General features: G+C 44.4%; 1 protein-coding gene across 3 annotated transcripts in view; it reads left to right on the forward strand.

Moving 5' to 3' along the window:
* PARG (poly(ADP-ribose) glycohydrolase) overlaps window positions 1-26,271 on the forward strand; it is a 173,886-nt gene that overhangs the window by 118,145 nt on the left and 29,470 nt on the right. For all 3 annotated transcript variants that reach the window (XM_056530918.1, XM_056530917.1, XM_056530919.1), the window contains 3 exons: window positions 6,991-7,138; window positions 7,941-8,019; window positions 12,835-12,943. In XM_056530918.1, coding sequence (XP_056386893.1) covers window positions 6,991-7,138; window positions 7,941-8,019; window positions 12,835-12,943 — 336 coding nt within the window. The remainder of the gene's footprint in view (window positions 1-6,990; window positions 7,139-7,940; window positions 8,020-12,834; window positions 12,944-26,271) is intronic.

Below are 26,271 nucleotides of genomic sequence, written 5' to 3' on the forward strand. Positions count from 1 at the left end.
CGTTTAAGCACATCTGGGACATAATGTCTCGCTCCATCTACCATAGACTTTCCAGGAGTTGGCGGATGCTTTAGTCCAGGTCTGGGAGGACATCCCTTAGGAGACCATCCGCCACCTCATGAGGAGCATTCCCAGACGTTGTAGCTCACACGGGCACGTGGAGGCTACACATATTACTGAGCCTCATTTTGACCTGTTTTCAAGACATTACATCAAAGTTGGATCAGCCTATAGTGTGGTTTTCCACTTTGATTTTGAGTGTGATATCCAGACATCCATGGGTTGATAAATTTGATTTCCATTGATAATTTTTGTGTGATTTTGTTGTCAGCACATTCAACTATGTAAAGATGAAAATATTTAATATGATTACTTCAGTCATTCAGATCTAGGATGTGTTATCTTAGTGTTCCCTTTAATTTTTTTGAGCAGTGTGCAAAATAGGTGATAAAGAGGTTATCTGGGATTAGAAAAATGTAGCTAATTTCTTCCAAAAACAGCATCACCCCTGTCCTCGGATTGTATGTCATATTGCAGCTGTTTCATTGAAGTGAATGGAGCCCAGTTATAAATATCACACACAACCTGAGGATAGGGGTGTGCTGTTTTTGTAAAAAATTAGCTCTGTTTTTCTATTCCTGGATAACACCTTTAAGGAGCATCATCCCCTCTCCCCCTTGTAAAGCTCCTTACTGTTTTTGCCCAAAAATGCTCACATTGACTTCACTTGATGTTTGATGTTCTCCCTGTGATGCAATCATTCACAGTGCTCTCAAACCAATATTCCGCCTTCTGTCGAGAACTACTTCGATCTGCAGGGGTATACCTGAAGCACTTGCGATATCATGAATAAAAATAGAGAATGAAAGAAAAAAAAACTTGTGTGGTAAAACCCACAGGATTTATTTTTATTGCACTCACAGGGAAAATCTATTGGATATCAACTACCACAGTCACAGTATCCAACCAGTTTCATCAGGTGTTTCCAGACTTAATCAGTAAGAGCTAAGACACTTTTGGGGTATAAAGAAAAATTGTTCCTTATTTTGTATCTGATAGTGGTTTCCAAACCTATAAAACTGCCTTTTTATTTCTCAGCCAAGTGCACTGGGACTCTGTCAAGGAGGATCTGTAGAAGGTGAGGGTGAGCATGGAGCTGTTCCAGGCGGTGGCACTTGTGCAGATTGATGCAGCCTTCTTAAAACTTGGCTGAGGAATAAAAAGGCAATGTGATAAGTATTGCAACCACCCAAACAGCTTCCTGCAGCTCTAAGCAGCTCTAATAGAGCTAATATATTCCCTTAAAGGAGAACTCCGGCACAACACTTTCCCTTGTGCCCAAGCCGCAAAAACAAACAAAAAAACTTTACCTCCCCTTCCTACATTCCCCCGTTGCGCCGTTATTGGTGTCCCAATGCTGCTCTGCTTCATGCTTCTTGGGCTCGGAACGTAACACTGCAGTGTATCGCCGGCCGCAGCGATGTCCCGCCTCGACCAGTGATAGGAGCCCGGCAGTAGGGAGAAGGCGTGGCCCAGGCTCTTAACATGACAGTGCGCTCAGCCTATCACCGACCAAGTTTGGACATCGCTGGCTGAGGAATAAAAAGGCAATTTGATAAGTATTGCAACCCCCATCAGCTGCAGGAAAAGTACAGTTTGCTTTTACACCCAAACAGCTGCCTGCAGCTTTTAGCAGCAAATAGAGCTAATATATTCCCTTAAAGTAGAACTGTGGCACAACACTTTTCCCTTTCTTTGTGCCCGGGCTGCAAAAACTTAAAAAGCAAACTTTAACTCCCCTTCTTACGTTCCCCCGTTGCGCCGATATTGGCGTCCCATTCCTCCGATGCTGCTCTGCTTCATGTTTCTTGGGCTCGGAAGTCACACTGCAGTCAGCGTATATCGCCGGCCGCAGCGTGGGTCCCGCCTCTGCCGGTTATAGGTTGAGGGCACTGTCATGTAAGGAGCCCAGCAGCAGGGAGAAGGCGTAGCCCAGACTCTTAACGTGACAGTGCGCTCAGCCTACCACCGGCCAAGTTTGGACACCGCTGCGGCCGGCGATACGCTGCCTGCAGTGTGACATTCCAAGCCGAAGAAGCATGAATCCCGCAGCACCGGAGGAACCAGACACCGATATTGGCGCAACGGGGGAACGTAGGAAGGTGAGTTAAAGTTTCTGTTTTGCAGCCCAGGCACAAGGGAAGGGTTGCGCCACAGTTCTCCTTTATGGTCTATTCACACGTACAGAATTCTGTGCAGATTTAATGTGCAGGATTTTCTGCTGCAGATTTCAATGTAAACTAAATGACTAAACACAGTTTAAAATCCTGCGCATCAAATCTGTGCAAAATACTGTATGTGTGAATAGACTCTTAGGGTATGTTCACACGTACAGGATCCTGTGCAGGATTTGTAACTGAAGATAAGAAGCTGTGCTCAGTCATTTAATTTACATTGAAATCTGCAACAGAAAATCCTGTGCATGAAATCCTGCGCATCAAATCTGATTACATGTGAACGTACCCTTTGGGTTTATTCACACGTACAGTATTCTGCCAGATTTGATGCACATGATTTTCTGTTGCAGATTTCGACGTAAACTAAATGACTGAACACAGTTTCAAATCCTGCTGATCCAATCTGCGCAGAATACTGTACACGTGAATAGACTCTTAAACAGTATTTGTTATGTTCTGTTACGTCTGGATCATCATGTTCTGTTTTGCCATAGGAGCAGAGCAGCAAAAATAATGACTGTGCTGAAACATAAAGGGCTTGTTTCCACACCACACGGAAAAATAAGCATGGTTTTCAATAACCACATCGCTGTTTTTTTTTAGAACAAGAAAAAAGTAACACGATTGTACCATTAAAATCTATAGGAACTTGTTTAAAAAATAACATGTATATCCTTATCAAAATCCTTACAGATTTCACATGCAGATTTTGAGACCGCTTTTTTCCTTCTGTTTAATTTGCTGTGTGAACAAGGTCTTATGTGCCAAACACCAGTCATGAACAACTGACCCCATTTACTTAAATGCTCTCTCCTGTCTGATAGCACTCCTCTATGCTCTCTCCTGTCTGATAGCACTCCTCTGTGCTCTCTCCTGTCTGATAGCACTCCTCTGTGCTCTCTCCTGTCTGATAGCACTCCTCTGTGCTCTCTCCTGTCTGATAGCACTCCTCTGTGCTCTCTCCTGTCTGTTAGCACTCCTCTATGCTCTCTCCTGTCTGATAGGACTCCTCTGTGCTCTCTCCTGTCTGATAGCACTCCTCAGTGCTCTCTCCTGTCTGATATCACTCCTCTATGCTCTCTCCTGTCTGATATCACTCCTCTGTGCTCTCTCCTGTCTGATAGGACTCCTCTGTGCTCTCTCCTGTCTGATAGCACTCCTCAGTGCTCTCTCCTGTCTGATAGCACTCCTCAGTGCTCTCTCCTGTCTGATAGCACTCCTCTGTGCTCTCTTCTGCCTGATAGCACTCCTCTGTGCTCTCTCCTGTCTGATACGACTCCTCTGTGCTCTCTCCTGTCTGATAGCACTCCTCAGTGCTCTCTCCTGTCTGATAGCACTCCTCAGTGCTCTCTCCTGTCTGATAGCACTCCTCAGTGCTCTCTCCTGTCTGATAGCACTCCTCAGTGCTCTCTCCTGTCAGCATTCCTCTGTGCACTCTCCTGTCTGATAGGACTCCTCTGTGCACTCTCCTGTCTGATAGGACTCCTCTGTGCTCTCTCCTGCCAGATAGGAATCCTCTGTGCACTCTCCTGTCTGATAGCACTCCTCTGTGCTCTCTCCTGTCTGATAGGAATCCTTGGTGCTCTCTCCTGTCTGATAGGACTCCTCAGTGCTGTCTTCTGTCTGATAGTACTCCTCTGTGCTCACTCCTTTCTCATAGGACTCCTCTGTGCTCTCTCCTGTCTGATAGCACTCCTCGGTGCTCTCTCCTGTCTGATAGCACTCCTCGGTGCTCTCTCCTGTCTGATAGGACTCCTCTGTGCTCTATCCTGTCTGATAGGACTCCTGTGTGCTCTCTCCTGTCTGATAGGACTCCTGTGTGCTCTCTCCTGTCTGATAGGACTCCTGTGTGCTCTCTCCTGTCTGATAGGACTCCTATGTGCTCTCTCAGGTCTGATAGGACTTCTACTAATGTGTGTCTTGTCTGATAGACATTAGTAGAAGCCCCCCTGTAGGCCACAGCCCCATTTAGGCCGTGGGCCCCCATTTAAACAGCAGCAGACCCCCATTTTAGACAGCAGCAGCAGGCCCCCCTTTAGACAGCAGCAGCAGCCCCCCCCCCCACATTTAGACAGCAGCAGCCCCTCCCCCCCACATTTAGACAGCAGCAGGGCCCCCCATTTAGACAGCAGGGCCCCCTTTAGACAGCAGCAGTCCCCCTCCTTGCAGACAGCTCACCTGCGGATGTCCTCTGTCTGGAGCTGCTGCTCCACTGCCCTGTTCTCCCGTCCGCATCATGGCATCCTATGGAGAAGCATGTGACATAGGGGAGAAGGAGGAGTGACGTGTGTGTCACATGCTCCTCCATGGAATACTACGATGCGGACGGGAGGATGGGAGAACGGGGCAGCACCAGGTATTGGACATGGTATCGGGAACATTAAACGAGTCCCTGATACCATTCAAATATCACTAGCTCTTTGCGCAATACCTGCCCATCATATCAATATTCAATTTTCTTGACTCTTGCATCCTAGTGACAGAGGAGAATTGAATAATCATCGGTCAGCCGTTTTCTCCTCACTTGTTCTAAAAATTGGTGGAGTCTAAACACTCAGACCCCAACTGATCAAAACTTTAATAAACATGTCTCTAGGACATGAAAAAAGTTTTATTTTTATTTTTTTAAAACGTCAGGTAAACTTTAAAGCATACCCGTCAGATCCAACAAAAAACATTTTTTTTTTAAATATATCACTCAGTACCTAATCCTGACCATGTACATCTAATTTTTGTGTCTAGCACCTTTTATTTTTTTTTTAATTATACTTTTAATTTTGCTCACTAGTCTGAATTCCTCTCAAAGGGAGGGGGCGTGACCTTACTGTGCAGGTCTCCGCCCCCTCCCTCAGTATGCTGTCTGCTCACATCTCCCCTAGCATTAGCAAAACTACAACTCCCAGCTTGTCCTCACTGACAGTAGTGGGACACAAGCTGACAGTGGGAGGATTTGTCCTCCAGCTGTGAGCCTTCGCTCACATCTGTCAATCAAAAGTGGGTCCATGACGTAGGTGATGAAGCATGGACACAGCCAGACTACTATGTGTCTAAGCAGGCTAGGGGGGCAGTTGTTTGACTGGATTTTTCAGTATGAAATACATACGATACCGACATACGATAATTTCAACATGCGATGGCCTCTCAGAGGCCATCGCATGTTGAAGGCAGCATCAACATATGATGCTTTTGTATGTCGGGGCCATCGCATAAACGGCTATCCGGCAGCACAGACTGCTTCAGCTGCGGCTGGATAGCAGTTTACGATGCCCCATGTGCTGCGGTGATGATCACTCACCTGTCCTCGGGGCTCCGGAGCATCCTCTTCGGGATCCCCTGCATCGCCGGCTCTCTCCTTCATCGTCATCACTTCGCCGCGCACGCTGTTCCGTCATTCAATAGGAGCGGTGTGCGTAGTGACGTGATGGCGGCGACGGAGAGCGCGGATCCCGGGGAAGCAGAGGCGTCCGGAGCATTGGGGACACGGTGACCGCGATGGAGGGCGACATCCAGGGCAGCGGTGACGGTCCGGAGCGGCGGGGACAGGTGAGTATAACTTCCTATTCTTTCCATATCACTGATCCCTCAACATACGATGGTTTCAACAAACGATGGTTCATTTGGAACGGATTACCATCGTATGTTGAGGCACCACTGTACTGAACATTTTCTAATTAAAGCAATTGCAAAACCTATTGGTTTTGCATGCTTTACAACATATCAAAAGTTTTTGTATCTGACAGTGCCCATTTAAAGGGGTACTCCGCTGCCCTGTATCGGAAGCTCCGCTCCCCAGCGTCCGGAAGTTTATTGTTCCGGACGCTGTGTGCGGGCTTCCGTGTTCAGGGCTGCCCCTTGTAACGTCACGCCCGCCCCCTTCATGACGTCACGCCCGCCCCCTCAACGAAAGTCTATGGGAAGGGGGTGTGACGGCCATCGCGCCCCCTTCGCATAGACTTTCGCTGAGGGGGCGGGCGTGACGTCGCGAGGGGCGGCCCTGAACACGGAAGCCCGCACACAGCGTTCGGAACAATAAACTTCCGGACGCTGGGGAGCGGAGCTTCTGACACAGGGCAGCGGAGTACTCCTTTAAGCTCTCCCACTGTATACTACTGTTAGCCAGGATCCCCATTTCATGCAAATGGAGATCTTCTCATACCTCCCTCTCTAAAATCCTGTTGTCTAATTGACTATGAAGTTGTTTGCTAAGGTTTGGCAACCATGAATATCCTCGTTCCACTCTCCTGATATATTGTATTATCTTACCTTGTAAATGTTTGTGTTTGATTTCTCTGGGTATTCATTTTTGTATTGTACCGTTTGATTTTGTATTCTCCTGGTAGGCTGTTGGTACACTGTTTATGGACTACTTGTATTGCTAAAGTGACCCTACCCTGGCCCCATTTATTTGTTTTTCTCCTCATCTCCTCTTTTCCTTCCCCCTCCCCATCTGTATTGTTTTACACACCTTTTCTTGAATTGTATTCTACAGTAATGCCTACTTTTCTGGTTTAATATTTTTTCCTTTAGAAACTAAATCAGTCCTCAACCACTTGATTTGTAAATTACACGTATTTATTGTGTTTTATCACATGAACCAAATAGACTGGCAGTGATGCTGGTGACATTATTGTGTAGCCCTGACTTTGAACTCTATATAGAGGTAATGCTTCTTTCTTTAATGGCTTCTAATAGTTCAAAGTATTTTGACTAATAAAGAAAAAAAAAACTTTCCTTTTTTCTTCCCTATGGATAGGTGGACTTTGCTAATCGTTATGTTGGTGGAGGTGTGACTAGCTCAGGTCTTGTACAGGAAGAGATCCGGTTTATTATTAATCCCGAACTGATAGCATCACGCCTCTTTACAGAGGAATTGGATCCCAATGAGTGCCTTATTGTAACAGGTCTGTTTATTGAATTCCTTTCTAAAAAGAAATATGAATAGTTATTGTCCAATATCCCTGAAATCCATTTGGATGACAGACGTATCTTCTTATTAGTATCAGAGCTGCAATAGACTTACCCTCAACAAATGCACCACCACATCATTGTTAGTGTATACTTCTGAGAATTCCTTGCATTCAGTATTACCTTGTCATAGGGGACATTGCTGCCTTGGTTACATTTTAATTTTCTATTTTGGATGGATCTATGTACTTGCTTTAAAGTACTTTTTTCCAATCCACTTTAGTTTATTACAGTGTCTGTTAATGTATTACAGTGATACAATGTTCCATCCTATTAATGGAAATGGCCATTTCATCATTCTTGTTATGTGGCTGGCTGCCTTCCATCTCTTTTCTCTGGCCAGTCCTCTCCTTCTGCCACACTTTCTCTTCCCGATAAATTACATTCCTTGCGACTGAGGCTTCGTGACTCAAGTTTAATGGATGTAACTATGCAGCTTTAATTTGTACAAGAGCTTGAGAAATTGGAAAGAAATTAAATTTACTGTGATTTCTTTACTGCATCTGCTCAGCATCAGCTTAGTAATGGTTATTAGCTGTGTCAGTCTCTTAACGTTATTCAGTCATAGGATGACTGAGGAAGTGCCCTGTTTAGTCTCCTAACTTGAATACCGATCAGATTATATATTTTGGCTTATGCAACTAAAGCTTATACTTTTATTACTATGTGTTAATATTTCTTTATTGTGTCTGTTATTCCACCATATTTTCACCATATTTTTTTTCTTTCTCACTATAGGTGCAGAGCAGTACAGTGAGTACAAAGGTTATGCTGAAACTTACAAATGGGATCGTGCTCATGAAGATGAAGCTCCACGGTAGGTTTTTAATAGTTCATTGATCATCCTAATATTTGGACTGTATTTTGTCTCATGACCGACAACATTATGATAAACATCTCTGTAGAACGGGGAAAATGAGGGGCTCATCTATAAATTTGTGTCCGAGCTCTGATAGTTTGCGAACCGTTAGTTGCAACAACAACATAGTAACATAGTTCATAAAGTTGAAAAAAGACCAGAGTCCATCAAGTCCAAACTATAACCCTAATCAGTCCCTACTGAGTTGATCCAGAGGAAGGCAAAAAAAAACTCATACTAGAGGTAAAAATTCCTTCCAGACTCCAAATTTGGCAGTCAGAATAAATCCCTGGATCAACGTTCTGTCCCTATAAATCTAGTATACATAACCAGAAATGTTATTACTAGTTAGGCATCCAGACCCCTTTAAACTCTTTTACAGAATTCACCATGACCACCTCCTCTGGCAAAGAGTTCCATAGTCTCACTGTTCTTACAGTAAAGAACCCCTGTCTGTGCTGGTGTAGAAACCTTCTTTCCTCAAGACTTGGAGGATGCCCCCGTGTATAGATATAGTCCTGGGTATAAATAGATTATGGGAGAGATCTCTGTAAGGTCCCCTGATATATTTATACATAGTTATTAGGTCTCCCCTAAGCCTTCTTTTTTCTAAACTAAATAACCCTAATTCTGATAATCTTTCTGGGTACTGTAGTCCTCCCATTCCCCGTATTACTCTGGTTGCCCATCTTTGAACCCTCTCCAGATCCACTATATCTTTCTTGTACACTGGTGCCCAGTACTGTGCCCAGTATTCTATGTGTGGTCTGACTAGTGATTTGTACAGCGGTAGAATTATTTCCTTGTCGTGGGCATCTATGCCCCTATTGATGCACCCTATGATTTTATTTGCCTTGGCAGCAACTTTCCATGTCAGTCGTCCTAAGTGTGCTCCCATTTAATACATAACCCCAGCCCGGATTTTTCTTCCCCATGTGCATTACCTTACATTTATCAGTGTTGAACCTCATCTGCCCCTTCCCAGCCCAAACCTCCAACCTATCCAGATCCATTTGTAACGCATAGTCCTCTATTGCGTTTACTACTTTATAGAGTTTAGTATCGTCTGCAAAGATTGCTACTTTACTATCATCCCCTCTACAAGATCATTAATAAATATATTAAATAGAACAGGACCCAAGACTAACCCCTGTGGTACCCCACTAGTAACAGTCACCCAATCAGAATAATTACCATTAATAATCACCCTCTGTTCCTATCACTGAGCCAGTTACTTACCCACTTACACACATTCTCCCCTAGCCCAATCCTTCTAAGTTTATGTACCATATCAAATGCTTTGGAAAAATCTAGATATATGACATCCAGCGTTTCCCCCTGGTCCAGTCTGGAGCTCACCTCCTCATAATAGCTGATCAGGTTAGTTTGACAGGACCGATCCCTCATACAGCCATGCTGATATGGGGTCATATATTTATTTTTATAAAGATACTCCAAAATAGCATCCCTTAGAAAACCCTCAAACCATTTACATACAATGGAGGGTAAACTAACAGGTCTGTAATTCCCGGGGTCATTTTTTTGACCCCTTTTTAAATATTGCAATACAGGAATATGGGTGCACTTCTGTGGTGGATGTATGCAGTGACATTGGCTATCCCTCAACACTGATGTTAAAATTGAGACATTCGAGAGTGTACCCTTATATGAAGGACACACCAGAGCCCGCACACCAACGCCAAGGTTTCTCAAAATGGCACGGGACCTACGCTAATCCTACCTGTGCGTGATGAGCAAAACAGGGGCCAGTGGGCAATTACGGCAGCATTCGGTCGACTCACAACCTCCTCCCAGATACCCACCAGCGTGACTGAGCACACATGCAATGGGAGGAGGGAGGCAAGTTGCAAGCCCCACCTGAGTTGGCTAATGTGGGTGCATGGCCTCACAGGTGCTACCTTAATGCTGCCTTGAAGATATTCAGGGCGCATTAATTATGGAGTTTACACACCTCCAAGTATAAAATTTAAACAAACAACAAAAAACGTGGTCTCAGATGGCTGGAGGTGCTCAACCCCAAATGCGGTTGTGCATTTATACTGGGGGAGCAGATCCTGCCCTTGTAGTCCATTGCTAAGGGTGATCCCCAGCATAAAAATGCATACAATGGAGGATGCCTGCAGCGGACTACAAGTGCCACAATTGAATCCTACACCAGATAGATGGTGTGGATGTGTAACAATTAGAATAATACAATACAGGAATATGGGTGCACTACTGTGGTAGATGTATACAGTGACATTGGCTATCCCTCAACACTGATGTTAAAATTGAGACATTCGCCAGTGTATCCTTATATGAAGGACACACCAGAGCCCGCACACCAACGCAAAGGTGTCTCAAAATGGCGCGGGACCTACGCTAATCCTACCTTTTTAAATATTGGCACCGCATTTGCCATGCGCCAGTCCTGGGGAACCTTCCCTGTCACTATAGAGTCCTTGAATATTAAAAATAGGGATCTGTCTATTACATTACTTAATTCACGGGGGTGAATGCCATCTGGACCAGGTGATTTGTCTATTTTGTTTCACAGATCTCAGTCTCCCAGTTTATATCAGGATAGTTAAAGTCTTCCATTATTATCACCTCATTCTGATTTGCTGCCTTGTTTATTTGCCTCAGTAACTGATCTTCTGGCTCTTCCATTATGTTTGGTGGCTTATAGCAAACCACTATCAATTTATTTTTATATTTATCTCCATATATTTCTACTCAATGACTCCACATTATCGGTTCCTTTCTGTATATCCTCCCGCAGTGCAGCCTTCAGACTGGACTTTACATAAAGACAAACTCCTCCCCATTTTCGTTTTGTCCGGTCCTTCCTGAATAGACTATAACCCTGTATGTTGACAGCCCAGTCTTAGCTATCGTCCAACCAAGTCTGTTATACTCATTATGACATAATTCTCCTCAGACATTATCAACTCCAGTTCTTCAGTTTTATTGGTCAGACTTCTGGCATTAGTCAACATGCAATTCAATGGTGTATGTATTTTTTTTTTTTTCCTATGAAGCCTATCCCTATTAACTATTCTAACCTCTCCCTCCGCTCCACCACCAGGTACATTAATAAGTCCCACCTCTCTATCTACACTACCTTCCCCCTCTATGTTGTAGGTTCCTTTCCCCCCCCCCCCCCCAGTCCCTAGTTTAAACACTCCTCCACCCTTCTAGCCATCTTCTCCCCAAGCACAGCTGCACCCTCCCCATTGAGCACAGCCCATCCCTATGGTAGAGCCGGTATCCGACAGAGAAATCAGCCCAGTTCTCCATGAACCCAAACTCCTCCTTCCTACACCAGCTTCGGAGCCACTTGTTTACCTGCCTGATCTCCCGCTGCCTCTCTGGTGTGGCTCTTGGTACAGGTAATTTTTCAGAAAATATTACCTTGGTGGTCCCTGCTTTAAGCTTGCGGCCTAAGTCCTTGAAATCATTTTTAAGGACACTCCACCTACCTCTTACTTTGTCATTGGTGCCAATATGTACCATGACTGCTGGATCCTCTCCAGCCCAACCAGCAACCTGTCAACCCGATCCGCGATGTGCCGAACTCGAGCGCCAGGAAGACAACACACTGTTCGACGATCTCGGTCTTTGTGACTGATCGCCCTGTCTGTCCCCCTAATAATAGAGTCCCCCACTACCAGTACTTGTCTGGCCTGCCCTGCACTCCTCCCTCCTTACTAGAGCAGTCACCCGCCTTGTGGTCAGAGGCAGTATCTTGCTGCAGTACTGCTAGCTCTGAAATGGCATCCCCCTCATCTGCCAACCGGGCAAACTTGTTCTGGTGTGCCAGTTCAGGACTAGCCTCCCTGACACTTTTCCCTCTACCCCATTTTCTAACTGTAACCCAGCTAACTGCCTGACTGTCCTGCACCTCTGTCCCACTATCCTCCCCCACCTCTACCCCAGAGAGTATCTGCTCAGTGAGCAGGAGACTCCTCTTCAGGTTGTCAATGCGTCTCAGTGTTGCCAGTTGCTCCTCTAGATCCAGGATCTGCGCTTCCAAATGAACAAATCGCACACATCTCGCACAACAATATGCACCCTCAAACTGCTGTTCAAGGATTGCATACATTGTGCAAGATGCACACTGGACTGCCTTTTCCAACATGGAGGCCATCTAGTTATGGGGATTTCACAGATTGACCGACAAAAACAGACCGTAAATATTACAATTAATATTATATATTACAATTAAATTAATAAGAAACATATGTATGATATTGTCTCTCAAGATCAATCAACACGTATAGAAATAAATAGATAAAAAATATACCATTTTTAGTATGGTTTTAAATCCATTTTTAGACTTTAACAAAAAAACATTTCAACAATACTCAAGTCAATAAATGTTGTTTTTCCCATGGAATTCTCTTCCTCTCCAACTTTTGGTTTGTCCGGTCCGGCATTCATGGGTGTTTTACTGAATGCTCATGTGAGTCTTTAGAAGTGTATGGATTCTTCCTGGGATTGGGGACAGGGGCTCCAGGTATTTTGAAGTCACTAAGATGGATTCATTTCTTTAAATACTGTTTCAAAGATTAAATAATGTTTCAAAGATGTTCAGCTTTTTAAAAGGAATATTAGATATAAACGGTGTGTCTGTGTGTATATATATATATATATATATATATATATGTGTGTGTGTGTATGTGCGTGCGCACTTTATGCATTTGTGGGAAATGTTACCTGTTGTTTGCACTTGTGTCCAGTCCATATTGAATGCGCCTTTCTCTTACACAGAGACAATTGGCAGAGACGCACAACAGAAATCGTGGCAATTGATGCTTTCCACTTCCGAAGTTATATTGATCAGTTTACCCCAGACAAGATCAAAAGAGAGTTAAACAAGGTCTGTGTTTACTCTTCTTGTATATCTTCTGTTTTTTAAAGTATTGTACAAACAAAATGTGTCACATAGAATTATACAGAACATTTGTCATTTTTGTTAAAAATGGATTTAGCTAAAGCAAAAAACCAAAGTTAGCTAAGCTCTCAGCCTTTAAGAACTGCTGAGGTCCATGAAACCAATGGACATCTATTAAGTTCAGAGGCTTAAGTTCATTCTCTCCCGGGATATCCACTGCCCCCTTATGGCAAGGAAAACATCAGCAAGTATATTCCCATGTAGGAATCACTTCATCTGGTTGTTTCTCTGGGCCAATGAGCAGATCTTTATTATGACCGGTAGACTGTAACCTTTTTTCCACTTTAGACTATTGTGAAGTGGCTGATGTTTTCTGTGCTTTTCATTATACATGTCACTAAATCATAAGCTGTGCAGACATTCAGCGAACAAGGAATGCTTTGAGAATTGTGATTTTTCTGCATAAAATAGTCTTCAAAGATAGACCTGCTCTTTATGCATCTGAACATTAAGTTGCCAGTGTAAATGCTATATTCATGTCATGTTATATTGCCTTCACTAAAGAATGTCATTCTGTATTTATTGGTCATGTTATTGGTGGCACCCATGAAGTAGCACCTTGGACCTCCTTTGGTCTTTGAGATGTGGGAACTGTGAAGGCCAGGGAAGCAAGGAAAACTCCCTATAGTTTTCCTGGAATTATCTGTGACAATACAACTCTTTTGTCAAGAGGCGTTGTGCTGCAAGAAAGTGTCCTCCTACCAAAGGGAAAACAACTGCCATGAAGGGATAAACTTGTTACAATGCATAGAAAATCCCTACTGTCCAAATGTGCATCTATAGGTATCAAAGGACCCAGGGTGTACCCAGAGCTTCCCATTACCCCACCTCCACAAGGGGTTCATTAACCCCTTAATGACTGCGGACTAATGTTTACGTCCATGGCCGGCTCCCATTATGTGAAGCACTCTTCATACCTGGTAGGTCCCGGTTGCTATCAGCAACCAGGAACTGCAGCTAACACCGGACATCGCCGATCGGGCTGATGTCCAGTATTAACCCTTTAGACGCCATGATCAAAGTTGATTGCAGCTTCTAAAATGGGAGAAAACACTTGTCGGGTAGCTCAGCAGGCTGTTAGGGACTGCCACTGTGAAATCGCGGCATCCCGAACAGCTGAAAGGACAGCACGAGGGCGCTTGCCTTCCTCATCGCCGTCCGATCGGTGTTCTATTGCTCCAATCCTGTCATGCAGGCTGGAGCAGCAGAGCACTGATCGGTGCTATGCTATGGCATAGCATTGATCAGTGTATGTAATAGTCCCCTATGGGGACAAAAAAAAGGTAAAAAAATTCAAAGTTAGTAAATGTGATTTAACCCCTTCAGTAATAAAAGTTTGAAACCCCCCCCCCCCCCTTTTCCCATAAAAAAAAAAATTATATATGTAAACAGAAATAAAAATATACATGTGGTATCGCCGTGTGCATAAATGTCCAAACTATAAAAATATGTTATTTAAACTGCACGGTCAATGGCATACACTTAAAAAAAATATTCCAAAGTCCAAAATTGCATATTTTTGGTCACTTTGTATACCCCCAAAAAATGTATAAAAAGCGATCAAGTCCCAGCAAAAAAAAATATGGTACCGACAAAAACTTCAGATCACTGCACAAAAAATTAGCCCTCAAACATCCCTCTATATGGAAAAATAAAAAAGTTATTGGGGTCAGAAGATGACAATTTTAAACATACTAATTTTGGTGTATGTAGTAAAATAAAATAAAACCTATATAAATTAGGTATCCTTGTAACCATATGGACCTACATAATAACTATATGGTGTAATTTTTACTGATAAGTGCACTGCTTAGAATTTGAAGCTCCCAAAATTTACTTGGCGGGTTTTTTTTTCTAATTTTGCCCCACAAATATTTTTTTTTCTTGTTTTGCCGTAACTTTTGGGGTGAAATGATTGTCATTACAAAGTACATTTGGTGGCGCAATAAAGAAGTACTCATATGGGTCTGTAAGTGCAAGATTGAAAGCGTTCTGATTTTTAGAAGGTGAGGTGGAAAATACGAAAGTGCAAAAAATGAAAAAAACTGGTAAAAATCTGACTCTCCCCGTAGTGTGAATAAACAGATAGCTGGGTTTATGTGCCCAGGCAATGTCTTCCCACTTATAATTGTTGTGCAGCTCTTTGGAATAAATACTTTTATTGGATTTTTCTTCCCCACTATCACCTATACCCATAGATGAATGATAATTTAGCCAGTAAATACAAAGTAAGTAAATTTTATTAGTTCACTAGGCTTATAGTTTCGCTCTCATAACAATATATGAGGGCAAAGAAACTGATGACTAGACAGTAACTTAAAAAATCTATATACTATATAAGTTTGCAGTGAGTTAGTGCAGTTTACAACCAATAGTATTTATCCAGATAGATGTGCTTTATATAACTGGGGATGGAAATTCAGTGAATATAAGAAGGGGACTTAAGGGGGAAATTGAAAGCATTAAAAGTAAGAGAGTTTATTAGGATAATAAAAGTTCTGTAGAAAATATTCTCCTAGGCTAAAACACTAAATATATATATGAAACTTAAATAGAAGCATGAATAGTCAGGGCCTTATGGTTTACAGCTTGTCATAAATTGCTCAATATAATGAACTATGTTACTGACAGAAGCAATAGTATCAGACCTCAAGATCCTCACGCATGCATAGATCAAATGCTTCACTGTAAAACAATGTCAATAATAAAATATAAATAATAAGAGTAAATATTAGAGCAGTGATATCACAACTTTTTCAGATGGAATTCTACACAGATGTAATATGCGGTACTCAAAAAAATTATAGAAATCAATATTAAAATCTGTTTTATACAGTCACTGAATAGCAGTATTGTGATGTTTTATACTTTTAAGAATTCACTTTTCTAGATGCTTTTCCGGACTTTCTTGTCCCTTCCTCAGTAGCTATATAGAAGATGTCTCCCAGAGAGAAAAATTGATTGATTCATGCTGCTTTCGCAAAATTCTTGCTCTTCCATTAGAATTAAAATAGAAATCTGGATTCATGATTCTGCCCAGGTCAAAAAGGAGTTTGAGAAATTCCTCTATATAAGGCTCATGTATTAAATTTATTTTGCATCCAGAGGACTTATGGTACTTTAATAAAAATGATGGCGTTGGCATACAGCAACATAATATCTCCTCTGAATGTGTTATTGTGCCAGTGGATCAGCACAAGAAACTAAATGGTTTTCTCTCCAACTTATGGGCCTTAATTACTATTTTAAATAACTTCAAGACGAGAAATCTCATTGCTGCACTCCAGGGCATCCTTCCCCCTCTACTTTTATGTCGGCATTGAAGACTCCTTTTAATCAGTCATCTAGCTTTGGTGCGTGGCACACTGAAACATTGATTTTCATTACTTCTTTCCGCAGGTAAAATATTAGCCTGTGTAAAATGTAGAAACCCCCTTGTAATCAGTCAGCAATTCTAAATGAGGAGTACATTTCCATTTTCTTGCTGCTGCTTTGGTTAAGATAAATTTTGTTTTCAGATCCTGCATGCTTTTAATAACAACACATCGATCATCCAAAAAATGGCCCTAAAAAGAAACTGGAAGAGACAGGCTGTACTTGGGCAACTTATCCATTTTAAGAGTGCTGCTGACAGCTTAATTGGCAGAATAGAGGCACAAATAGTGCTTACTTTTCTAGTGAGACCAGGAAAATGATAACATCTGAAAAATTTCTGCACCAAGTGGGCATTATTCAAGACTGGTCAGAGAATGGATGCCAGAAGGAACACGAAGCCTTTGTTTAAACAAAGTGTAAATTGTAGTGTGAGCATGAAGAAACCATCCCAATATAGTCAATCATTAAGTTCCATGTTGTTTGGAGGATAAATTATTTTCCCTTGGTTTATACATTGACAAAGCCAGAATACTTCAGGTTCACACTAATTATTTGGGGCAAAGAACCATTACTCCTTATAAGAACTAATAGCTGCTTTGCTGTTATGGAAGTAGTTAAAGCCTGTTGCTTTGGGCTGGCCTGACCTTTGCACTTATTTTTTTATTGTTGATTTGTTTTCTGAACACTAAATGAAGTAACTATTTAAATGGTCTTTATTAAAGAGAAACTGACAGCCTGTTCACCTGCACTAAACCCAGTATTCTGGGTGCAGGTGAACAGCATTAAAAAAGTGCGGTCAATTGTTGGAGTAGTTGCAGAGTTATGTCCGTTTCCTCATCTATTGCTATTGCACTGCTGTGCTCTATAGAGGCAGGGAGCCTGCTTGTTGAGCTCCTCTGCCTTCTCAATATTCAACACCCAGTCTGCCTCCATGATGAATATTTAAAATGTCTTCACTCTCTTGTTACTTGGACGTGTGAGCCTATCAGCATGTGTAGCGGGGTAGCACCACCTGAGCAGAGGGCTCATGCGCTGTCAGGCTCTCAAGTCCTAGTAATGGAAGAGTGAAGACATTTGAATATTTATCACCAGGGTTGGTGCTAAATATTGAGGAGGCAGGGGAGCTCAGCAAGCCATTTCTCTGCCTCCATTGTTCACAGCAATGCAGTAGCAGTACATAAGAAAACTGACATAACTCTTGTGGATATGCTAAGGGATAGTAAGAAGCTTATGAACAGATATCAGAAGTTCAAGCTGAGAGGAGTGGCGGGGATGATCGGGGAAGTTTGATGATGACGATGTAGCTGTGGTCTGGATGTGGGAACCAGGTGGTGAGGAGGTGAATTGTTCAGAGCAGGAGGGTAGTGGTATTATCAGCAGTGAAGAACACCAGATAACCTCTGCAAGGAAGAAAAAAGGGGAAGACTGTGTAATTCCGTTTGAGAAGGTGTCTCTTAGAGACTCCCTTAAGTAACGTCTCTCACGTTGAGTAGGACTTGGTTTGTGTGTATCACCCCTATATATCTGGTACAGTGGGGATCCTAGGTTGCTAGTATAGTAGCAATGGTTCTCAAAAGAAAAAAGCACTGTGGTGGTGCAACCATCATGGATCAGACTTGAAGATTTAGAGTATCAACAAATTTTATTGACACATCATATAAAAAAAAAAAAAATTAAAGGTGCAAATCTGGCAAGACGCATTTCGGGAGCTAGTACTCCCTTTTTCAAGTGCAGCGCTACCCCTCCAAGTGGCAAAAGCATCAGTATCTTCACATTGGAGTATATTATGACTAAATGTTTACATCCAGTATTCCAACTTGACATGAATTATCACCAAAGAGATGTACATCACTGCCTGAACAACCAGGTTAATGCATATCTAAGCTGTGGCCTTTCTCTGGCGGACACCATAAACTTCTGGGTCACTAGATGTCCACCCTCCAGTGTAAAATCGGAGAGCGTGTTCTGCGTTACAAGATTAGTCACCCCTAAGCGAACACGATTGTCTGCCAGCAACATGGAAAAACTCATGTTTGTTAAAATGAATCGGGCATGGATTACTGAGGAAATTCAAGACTCCTGTGCCTGATGCTACTGAATAGATAGTACTACCATCACTGCCTATCATTAACAATCATACATAGACAACTGTCCATGACATCTTTGTACATATTGTACTAGAGTTTACTCTTTTTGTATCAAGAGTCTTTTTAAGATGATGAGTGCAGGTTAGTTGTCAGGGCTGACTCCACATTTCTGTAATAGAGACTTTAACTAAGTGAGTCCTGTAGCTTCATTAGAAACATGCTGATGTAAATCTCTGTGGAGGCTTTCTTGTCTTTTAGTGACTATGTGATGGTTGTAAGTGTCCACAGCTATTGAACATTGATCTCAGGTTGAACAGTTAAACATTATTTTACAAGACATGACCAGAGCTTTAAACACCAATACCACCATACTGTTAATGAATAGAAACTATTCAGACCAATAACAACCTCCCCACCTTCAGTAAACTGGTTCCTTAGGGAACACTAAGATAACACAACCTAGATCTGAATGAATGAACTAATCGTTTGAAATACTTTCGTCTTTACATAGTTGAATGTGCTGACAACAAAATCACACAATAATTATCAATGAAAATCTAATTTATCAACCCATGGAGGTCTGGATATGGAGTCACACTCAAAATCAAAATGTAAAACCACACTACAGGCTGATCCAACTTTGATGTAATGTCCTTAAAACAAGTCAAAATGAGGCTCAGTAGTGTGTGTGGCCTCCACTTGCTCGTATGACCTCCCTACAATGCCTGGGCATGCTCCTGATGAGGTGACGGATGGTCTCCTGAGGGATGTCCTCCCAGACCTGGACTAAAGCATCTGCCAACTCCTGGACAGTCTGTGGTGCAATGTGGCGTTGGTGGATGGAGCGAGACATGATGTCCCAAATGTGCTCAATCGGATTCTGGTCTGGGGAACGGGCGGGCCAGTCCATAGCATCAAAGCCTTCCTCTTGCAAGAACTGATGACACACTCCAGCCACACAAGGTCTAGCATTGTCTTGCATTAGGAGGAACCCAGGGCCAACCGCACCAGCATATAGTCTCACAAGGGGTCTGAGGATCTCATCTCAGTACCTAATTGCAGTCAGGCTACCTCTGGCAAGCACATGGAGGGCTGTGTGCCCCCCCCCCCCCCCAAAGAATGCCACCCCACAACATTACTGACCCACCGCCAAACAGGTCATGCTGGAGGAAGATGCAGGCAGCAGAATGTTCTCCATGTCATCTCCAGACTCTGTCACGACTGTCACATGCGCTTAATGTGAACCTGCTTTCATCTGTGAAGAGCACAGTGCGCCAGTGGCGAATTTGCCAATCTTTGTATTCTCTGGCAAATGCCAAACGTCCTGCTTGGTATTGGGCTGTAAGCACAACCCCCACCTGTGGACGTTGGGTTCTCATACCACTCTCATGCAGTCTGTTTCTGACTATTTGAGTGGGCACATTCACATTTGTGGCCTGCTGGAGGTTATTTTACAGGACTCTGGCAGTGCTCCTCCTCCTCCTTGCACAAAGGCAGAGGAAGAGGTCCTGCTGTTGGGTTGTTGGCCTCCTCCATGTCTCCTGATGTACTGGCCTGTCTTCTGGTAGTGCCTCCATGCTCTGGACACTATGCTGACAGACACAGCAAACCTTATTGCCACAGCTCGCATTGATATGCCATCCTGGATGAGCTGCACTACCAGAGCCACTTGTGTGAGTTGTAGACTCCGTCTCATGCTACCACTAGAGTGAAAGTGCCGCCAGCATTCAAAAGTGATCAAAACATCAGCCAGGAAGCATAGGAACTGAGAAGTGGTCTGTGGTCACCACCTGCAGAACCACTCCTTTATTGAGTATGTCTTGTTCATTGCCTATAATTTCCACCTGTTGTCTGTTCCATTTGCACAAGTGTGATTGACCTGAGTTACATTGTGTTGTTTAAGTGTTCCCTTAATTTTTATTGAGCAGTGTAGATACCACCTTTGAACAGGCTCTGCGGGCTGTATAAGTGATTGAAGTCCAGTTACATCCAGTGACTAAAAGTCTTTCTTGTCTTTTTCTTCTGTATACAGCCCAGGTCATCATGAAGACGACTATTTCGGCTTCTCGTTCCGGCACCCCCTCACCTCTATAGTAACTCCCTATCTGTTTTGCCTCACACAGTAACGGTGTCCACTGTGTCATATATACTAGTTATGCCCCATCATTGCCACCATAATGAAAATAAACCCTTTTGAACCTGCCATAAAGAAGTTAGGCACACTTTGTGCCACTATATAGTAGTAAGGCCCCTTTGTGTCCCCATAGAGTTATTGGCCCCCTCTGTGTGTCCACATATACAAGTTGAGGTCCCCATATAGTAGTGACGGACCCTCTATGTCTGCACTCTGTCCCCTTTATAACAGTCAGGTCCAATGTTAAAAACAATTACTTACCTGTCACAGCTCCTTTTCTCTCTCAAGTCCTGGTGCTGGCAGCATTGCACAGTAATGCTGCCTGCACTAGAAGTGTCAGCTGCCTCTTCTCATGCAACAGAACAGGGGGGTCGCTGCCTCTCTGTGAAGTTGTATGTTCCAGCAGTGTGTGCATCTTAACCCCTTAAGGACCGGGGAGTTTTCTGTTTTTGCATTTTCGTTTTTTGCTCCTTGCCTTTAAAAAATCATAACTCTTTCAATTTTGCACCTAAAATCCATATGATGGCTTATTTTTTGCGCCACCCATTCTACTTTGTAATGACGTCAGTCATTTTGCCCAAAAATCTACGGTGAAACGGAAAAAAAAATCATTGTGCGACAAAATTGAAAAAAAACTGCCATTTTGTAAATTTAGGGGGCTTCCGTTTCTACGTAGTACATTTTTTGGTAAAAATGACACCTTATCTTTATTCTGTAGGTCCATACGATTAAAATGATACCCTACTTATATAGGTTTGATTTTGTCGTACTTCTGGAAAAAATCATAACTACATGCAGGAAAATGAATATGTTTAAAATTGTCATCTTCTGACCCCTATAACTTTTTTATTTTTGGGGGGGTTTTTTATGGGAAAAAGGGGGTGATTCAAACTTTTAATAGGGGAGGGGTTAAATGATCTTTATTCACTTTTTTTTTTTCACTTTTTTTTTTGCAGTGTTATAGCTCCCATAGGGACCTATAACACTGCACACACTGATCTTCATCATTGATCACTGGTTTCTCATAGGAAACCAGTGATCGACGATTCTGCCGCATGACTGCTCATGCCTGGATATCAGGCACTGAGCAGTCATTCGGCGATCGGACAGCGTGGAGGCAGGTAGGGGCCCTCCCGCTGTCCTGTAAGCTGTTCGGGATGCCGCGATTTCGCCGCGGCTATCACGAACAGCCCGCTGAGTTAACCGGCAGCTTTCACTTTCGGTTTTAGCCGCTCAGCTCTGAGCGCGCGGCTAAAGGGTTAATAGCGCGCGGCGCCGCGATCGGCGCTGCTCGCTATTAGCGGCGGGTCCCGGCTTCACTATGACGCCGGGCCCGCCGTGATATGATGCGGGGTTACCGTATAACCCCGCGTTATATCACGGGAGCAGGACCAAGGATGTACCAGTACGTCCTTGGTCCTTAAGGGGTTAAAGACGCACACACAGTTGAAAGCCATGCTTGCACAAGAACCTGGGACTTATAACCCGAATCCCTGGATGTGCCCTACTTCACCAGCAGGCAGGATAGCGGTCTCACCCCCTGTGACCACGATTTCTCTATCGGCTCCATTGGGGGACACAGACCGTGGGTGTATGCTGCTGTCTCTAGGAGGTGTGACACTATGTTAATAAAAAAAAAAGTCGGCTCCTCCCAGCAGGATATACCCGCCTTCAGGCCCTGAGGTAATCAGTTTTAAGCTTAGTGTCTGAAGGAGGTGGACATGGTCTGGAATTCTCCAGACCAGGTATTCAGATTTTTTTGTTTTCCTAGTATAGGGACGTGTTAGTTTTTTATTCCTTTTTCTTTTCTGTTTTCAGGTGGGGACTCAGGGACTCCGGTTCCCTGTTTCCCCATTGCGAGTAAGGGGGCACAGACATTGCGTATATGCAATGTTCACCCCCCCTCGCCAATGGTCAGCGCCTGGGTTGGTACCTCATGGGTCTGGGTCCCCCTATTTCCCTGCTCGCCTCGCTCGCGCATAGCAGCCAGGCGTGATGCAGGTAACTAAAGCTGACTGAACACTTCACTGAAGACTCCATTAGGTAAGTTCTTCTGACTGAGGTAAGTACTTTCCCCCTTTTCTCCTTAGGTACGGACTTACAACCTCTGGAGACCCCCTGTTTTCGGCCCACCTTTCAGGTTAGGGGGATGGCTTATACAGGGGCTGGATTTTTATTCTGAGGAGCAGTGGCATTTCAGGGTTCATGTGGAGCAGTGGCATTTCAGGGGGATTGTAATTTTATGGGGCACTTCTCTGTATGTATGTGTGTGTGCTTTTCACTGTATGTGTGTGTGTGTGTGCAGCGCTTTATATGCGGCTGTCAGCCGCGGCGCTGGTATGGGCCGGGCTCTCTCAGCGCCAGCTTACTCTCTCTTCTACGCCAGCGCCTTATATGCGGCCTAACAGCCGCGGCGCTGGTTCGGGCCGGACGCTCTCAGCGCCGGCTCATTTTCACTTCTCATGCAGTGCCTTATATGTGGCTGACAGCCGCGGCGCTGGTACGAGCCGGGCGCTTTCACCGCCGGCTTACTTTCATTTTCTCCGGCAGTCTCTGCCAGCGTACAGGCCGCCCGCTCTGTTCCCCCGAGCGCATATGCGGCTGACATGTGCGCTCGGGACAAGGAGCAGGCGCCATTACTGCTTCTTCTCGGCAGTTCATAGCTCCGCCCACAGCGCGGTTGGAGCTCTTCAGAGGCGCGAAGCAGCCTCCAATCAGCGCCGTGGGTGCGAATTTCAGTTAGCAGGGGCCTATTAGTTAGTGCCTCTGCTTCAGGCACGCCCCTCTCTCCCTATTGGCTGACACTAGCTGCACGGAGCCGAGCTCTCCTCTCTGCAGCTGCCTAGGGTCACAGACTAGGGTGAGAAAGTCCCTGTCTTTTTTTCTCATCATGTCAGTACCCAGAGCTTTTCCTCCCTCTAAACATCATCCTGGAATGTCAGTGACTTATTTTGCCTGTAGGCACTGTAATACCTAGATGCCTGGCTCTGCTGAGCCCACTTGCCCTGCCTGCTCCACTGCTCTCCCAGATCCCCTAGTACCCCCTGGTGCCCTTTCGGTTCCGGTGGATTCAGCCGCTCCACCAGCCTGGGTTTCTTCCCTGGCCCGGTATATGGCTCACTTGACCCAAGTTTCCCGTTCGGTGGCTGAGGCCTCCCGGGAAGTGGTGTCTGCCTTGAAGGGGTCTACCCTGCGCAGGGCCTCTGAGAGGGCCCGCTCCTCGTCTCCACATACTTCACGCTCTCACAAGCGTATTAGGGGTGCCTTGTCTGACTCTTCCATTGAGTCTTCATATAGTCATTTTTTCTCGGGTGGGAGGTCGTCTCTTACTTTTTCGAGACATCTGGACCTTGGATCAGGGATGTGGTGTCCAACGGTTACCGAATCGAATTTGCCTCCCTTCCGGGAGATCGCTTTTTTTCGATCCCGGGGCCCCCGGTCGCCTTCTCTGGCGAAACAATTTTGAGAAGCGCTCCAGTCTCTGCTTCTCCAGGGGGTTATCATTCCCATTCCTTCAGGGGAACGGTTCCGAGGTTTCTATTCCAATCTTTTTGTGGTTCCCAAGAAGGACGGTTCTGTGCGACCAATCCTAGACCTCAAGCGTCTCAACCGTCATCTTCTCTTCCATCACTTCTGAATGAAATCTCTCCGTTCAGTGGTGGCGTCCCTAGAACAAGGGGAGTTTCTTTCATCGGTGGACTTCAAGGATACCTACCTCCATGTGCCAATATTTCCAGGCCATCATCGGTACCTCCGCTTTGCGGTTCCGGAGGGGCATTTTCATTTCATGGCCCTCCCCTTCAGTCTGGCCTCGGCTCCTCGGGTATTTTCCAAGATCCTTGCGCCAGTGATGGGCCTGTTATGGTCGAGGGGAGGCTCGGTGATACCTTATCTGGACGACTTTCTCATCAATGCTCCAACCACAGCCCAGACTCTGGAGAATGTGGATGTCACTCTCCACACTCTGGATCGCTACGGGTGGATGGTCAATCGGGACAAGTCAGTCCTCTGTCCTACCTAGTCTATAACCTTCTTGGGACTTCGCCTCGACACGGCCTCTGCCGAATTTGCCTCCCGCCAGACAAACGTCTGGCGCTTCTGTCGGGGTCCGCTCCTTTTGGACCCAGGTCAGTCCCCATCTGCACTTGTATGGAAGTCCTGGGTCAGATGGTGGCAACTATGGAGGCCGTACCCCTTGGCCAGTTTCTCTACCGCCCCCTTCAACTGGCTATTCTCTCTCGATGGGACAGGTCTCCTCTGTCCCTCGATCGTCAGATTGTTCTCCCTCGCTGGGTCCGTCAGTCTCTGCTCTGGTGGCTCCGCCCCCCCCCCCCCCTTCTTCTCCAAGGGCGATCATTTATTTCCCTTCACTGGCAGGGCGGTCATTTCTTCCCCTTCACTGGAAGGTAGTTACAACAGATGCCAGCCTGTCGGGCTGGGGCAGCATGTCAGGGATTGGACAGTTCAGGGACTCTGGTCTCCCCGAGAGACCCTTTTTCCGATGAACATATTGGAATTACGGGCGATTCTTCTTCGTCTTCTTCATTGGGAGTCCCGGCTTCAGTCCTGCCCTGTCCGCATCCAGTCGGACAACGCTACGTACATAAATCGGCAAGGCGGCACTCGCTGCTCGGCAGCCATTGCCGAGGTGACCAGGATTCTCCTCTGGGCGGAAAGTAAGTCCCGGGACCCTCAGGCTCTGCCGTGGCGCCCTAGTGTTTCCTTGGGCGAGGTTGCCCTACCCTATCTGTTCCCTCCCCTTCCGCTCCTTCCCAGGGCTCTGAGGAAGCTCAAAGCAGAGGCCGTCCCCGCCATTCTGGTAGCTCCAGATTGGCCCCGAAGGTCGTGGTACGCCGACGTAGTCTTTTCAAAAACAACCACTTGTTGAGACTTTGGCGATGATTGGCTGCCACCATCCAGCCAATCACCACTCTCAGAGGGAATTACGAATTCTATTCACATCATTGGCCGGCCGTTGTGTAGAGCAGATATGCAAGAGCTGTATAGAGCTTTGGCCCTTCTGCTCCACGGGATGGTTTCTGTCCTCGCATCTCTGCAATAGATAGGACAATCACATCAGGTGTCAGGAGTGACACCCGGGGCGATCTGTCTCTTAGTACAGGTACTACCTAAAAAAAAATATAGAGAAAAAAGTAAAACACACACACACACAAACTTTATCACACATTATTAAAATACATTACTAATAAAAAAAATCATTATAAAAAATATATTATTTTTACATTTAAATGGCCCCTTTCTACATTTTTAGGTCCCTGCCAACCCACATAAATTGGTCCCTGTTTAAAAACTAATAAAAATGTTGTTAAAAAACTAAATATTTCGTTAAATACATTTTTTCCATCTCTACTGCATCCTTTTATTTTTTATTTTATATACTTATTCATCCAATTTTTTATTTATTTATTTATTTTTTGGTACCAAACAAATTTTGAAATAAACACCAAAGGGGCCAAACATTCAATTTCCACTTAAAAAAATAAAAAATAAAAACGTAAAAAGAAGAAATGAACTGAAAAAAAAAATTTGTGGAAACCTAGCCTTATAGCTGTCAGCTGTATTATTGCAAATCTAACTATCAGGGTTATGAGCTCTGATTCATCCTATAATATGTGCTTATTATTCTATTCAAATGC

Source organism: Hyla sarda, chromosome 7 (genome assembly GCF_029499605.1).
Source record: "Hyla sarda isolate aHylSar1 chromosome 7, aHylSar1.hap1, whole genome shotgun sequence".
In the NCBI taxonomy this organism is placed as follows: Eukaryota; Metazoa; Chordata; class Amphibia; order Anura; family Hylidae; genus Hyla; species Hyla sarda.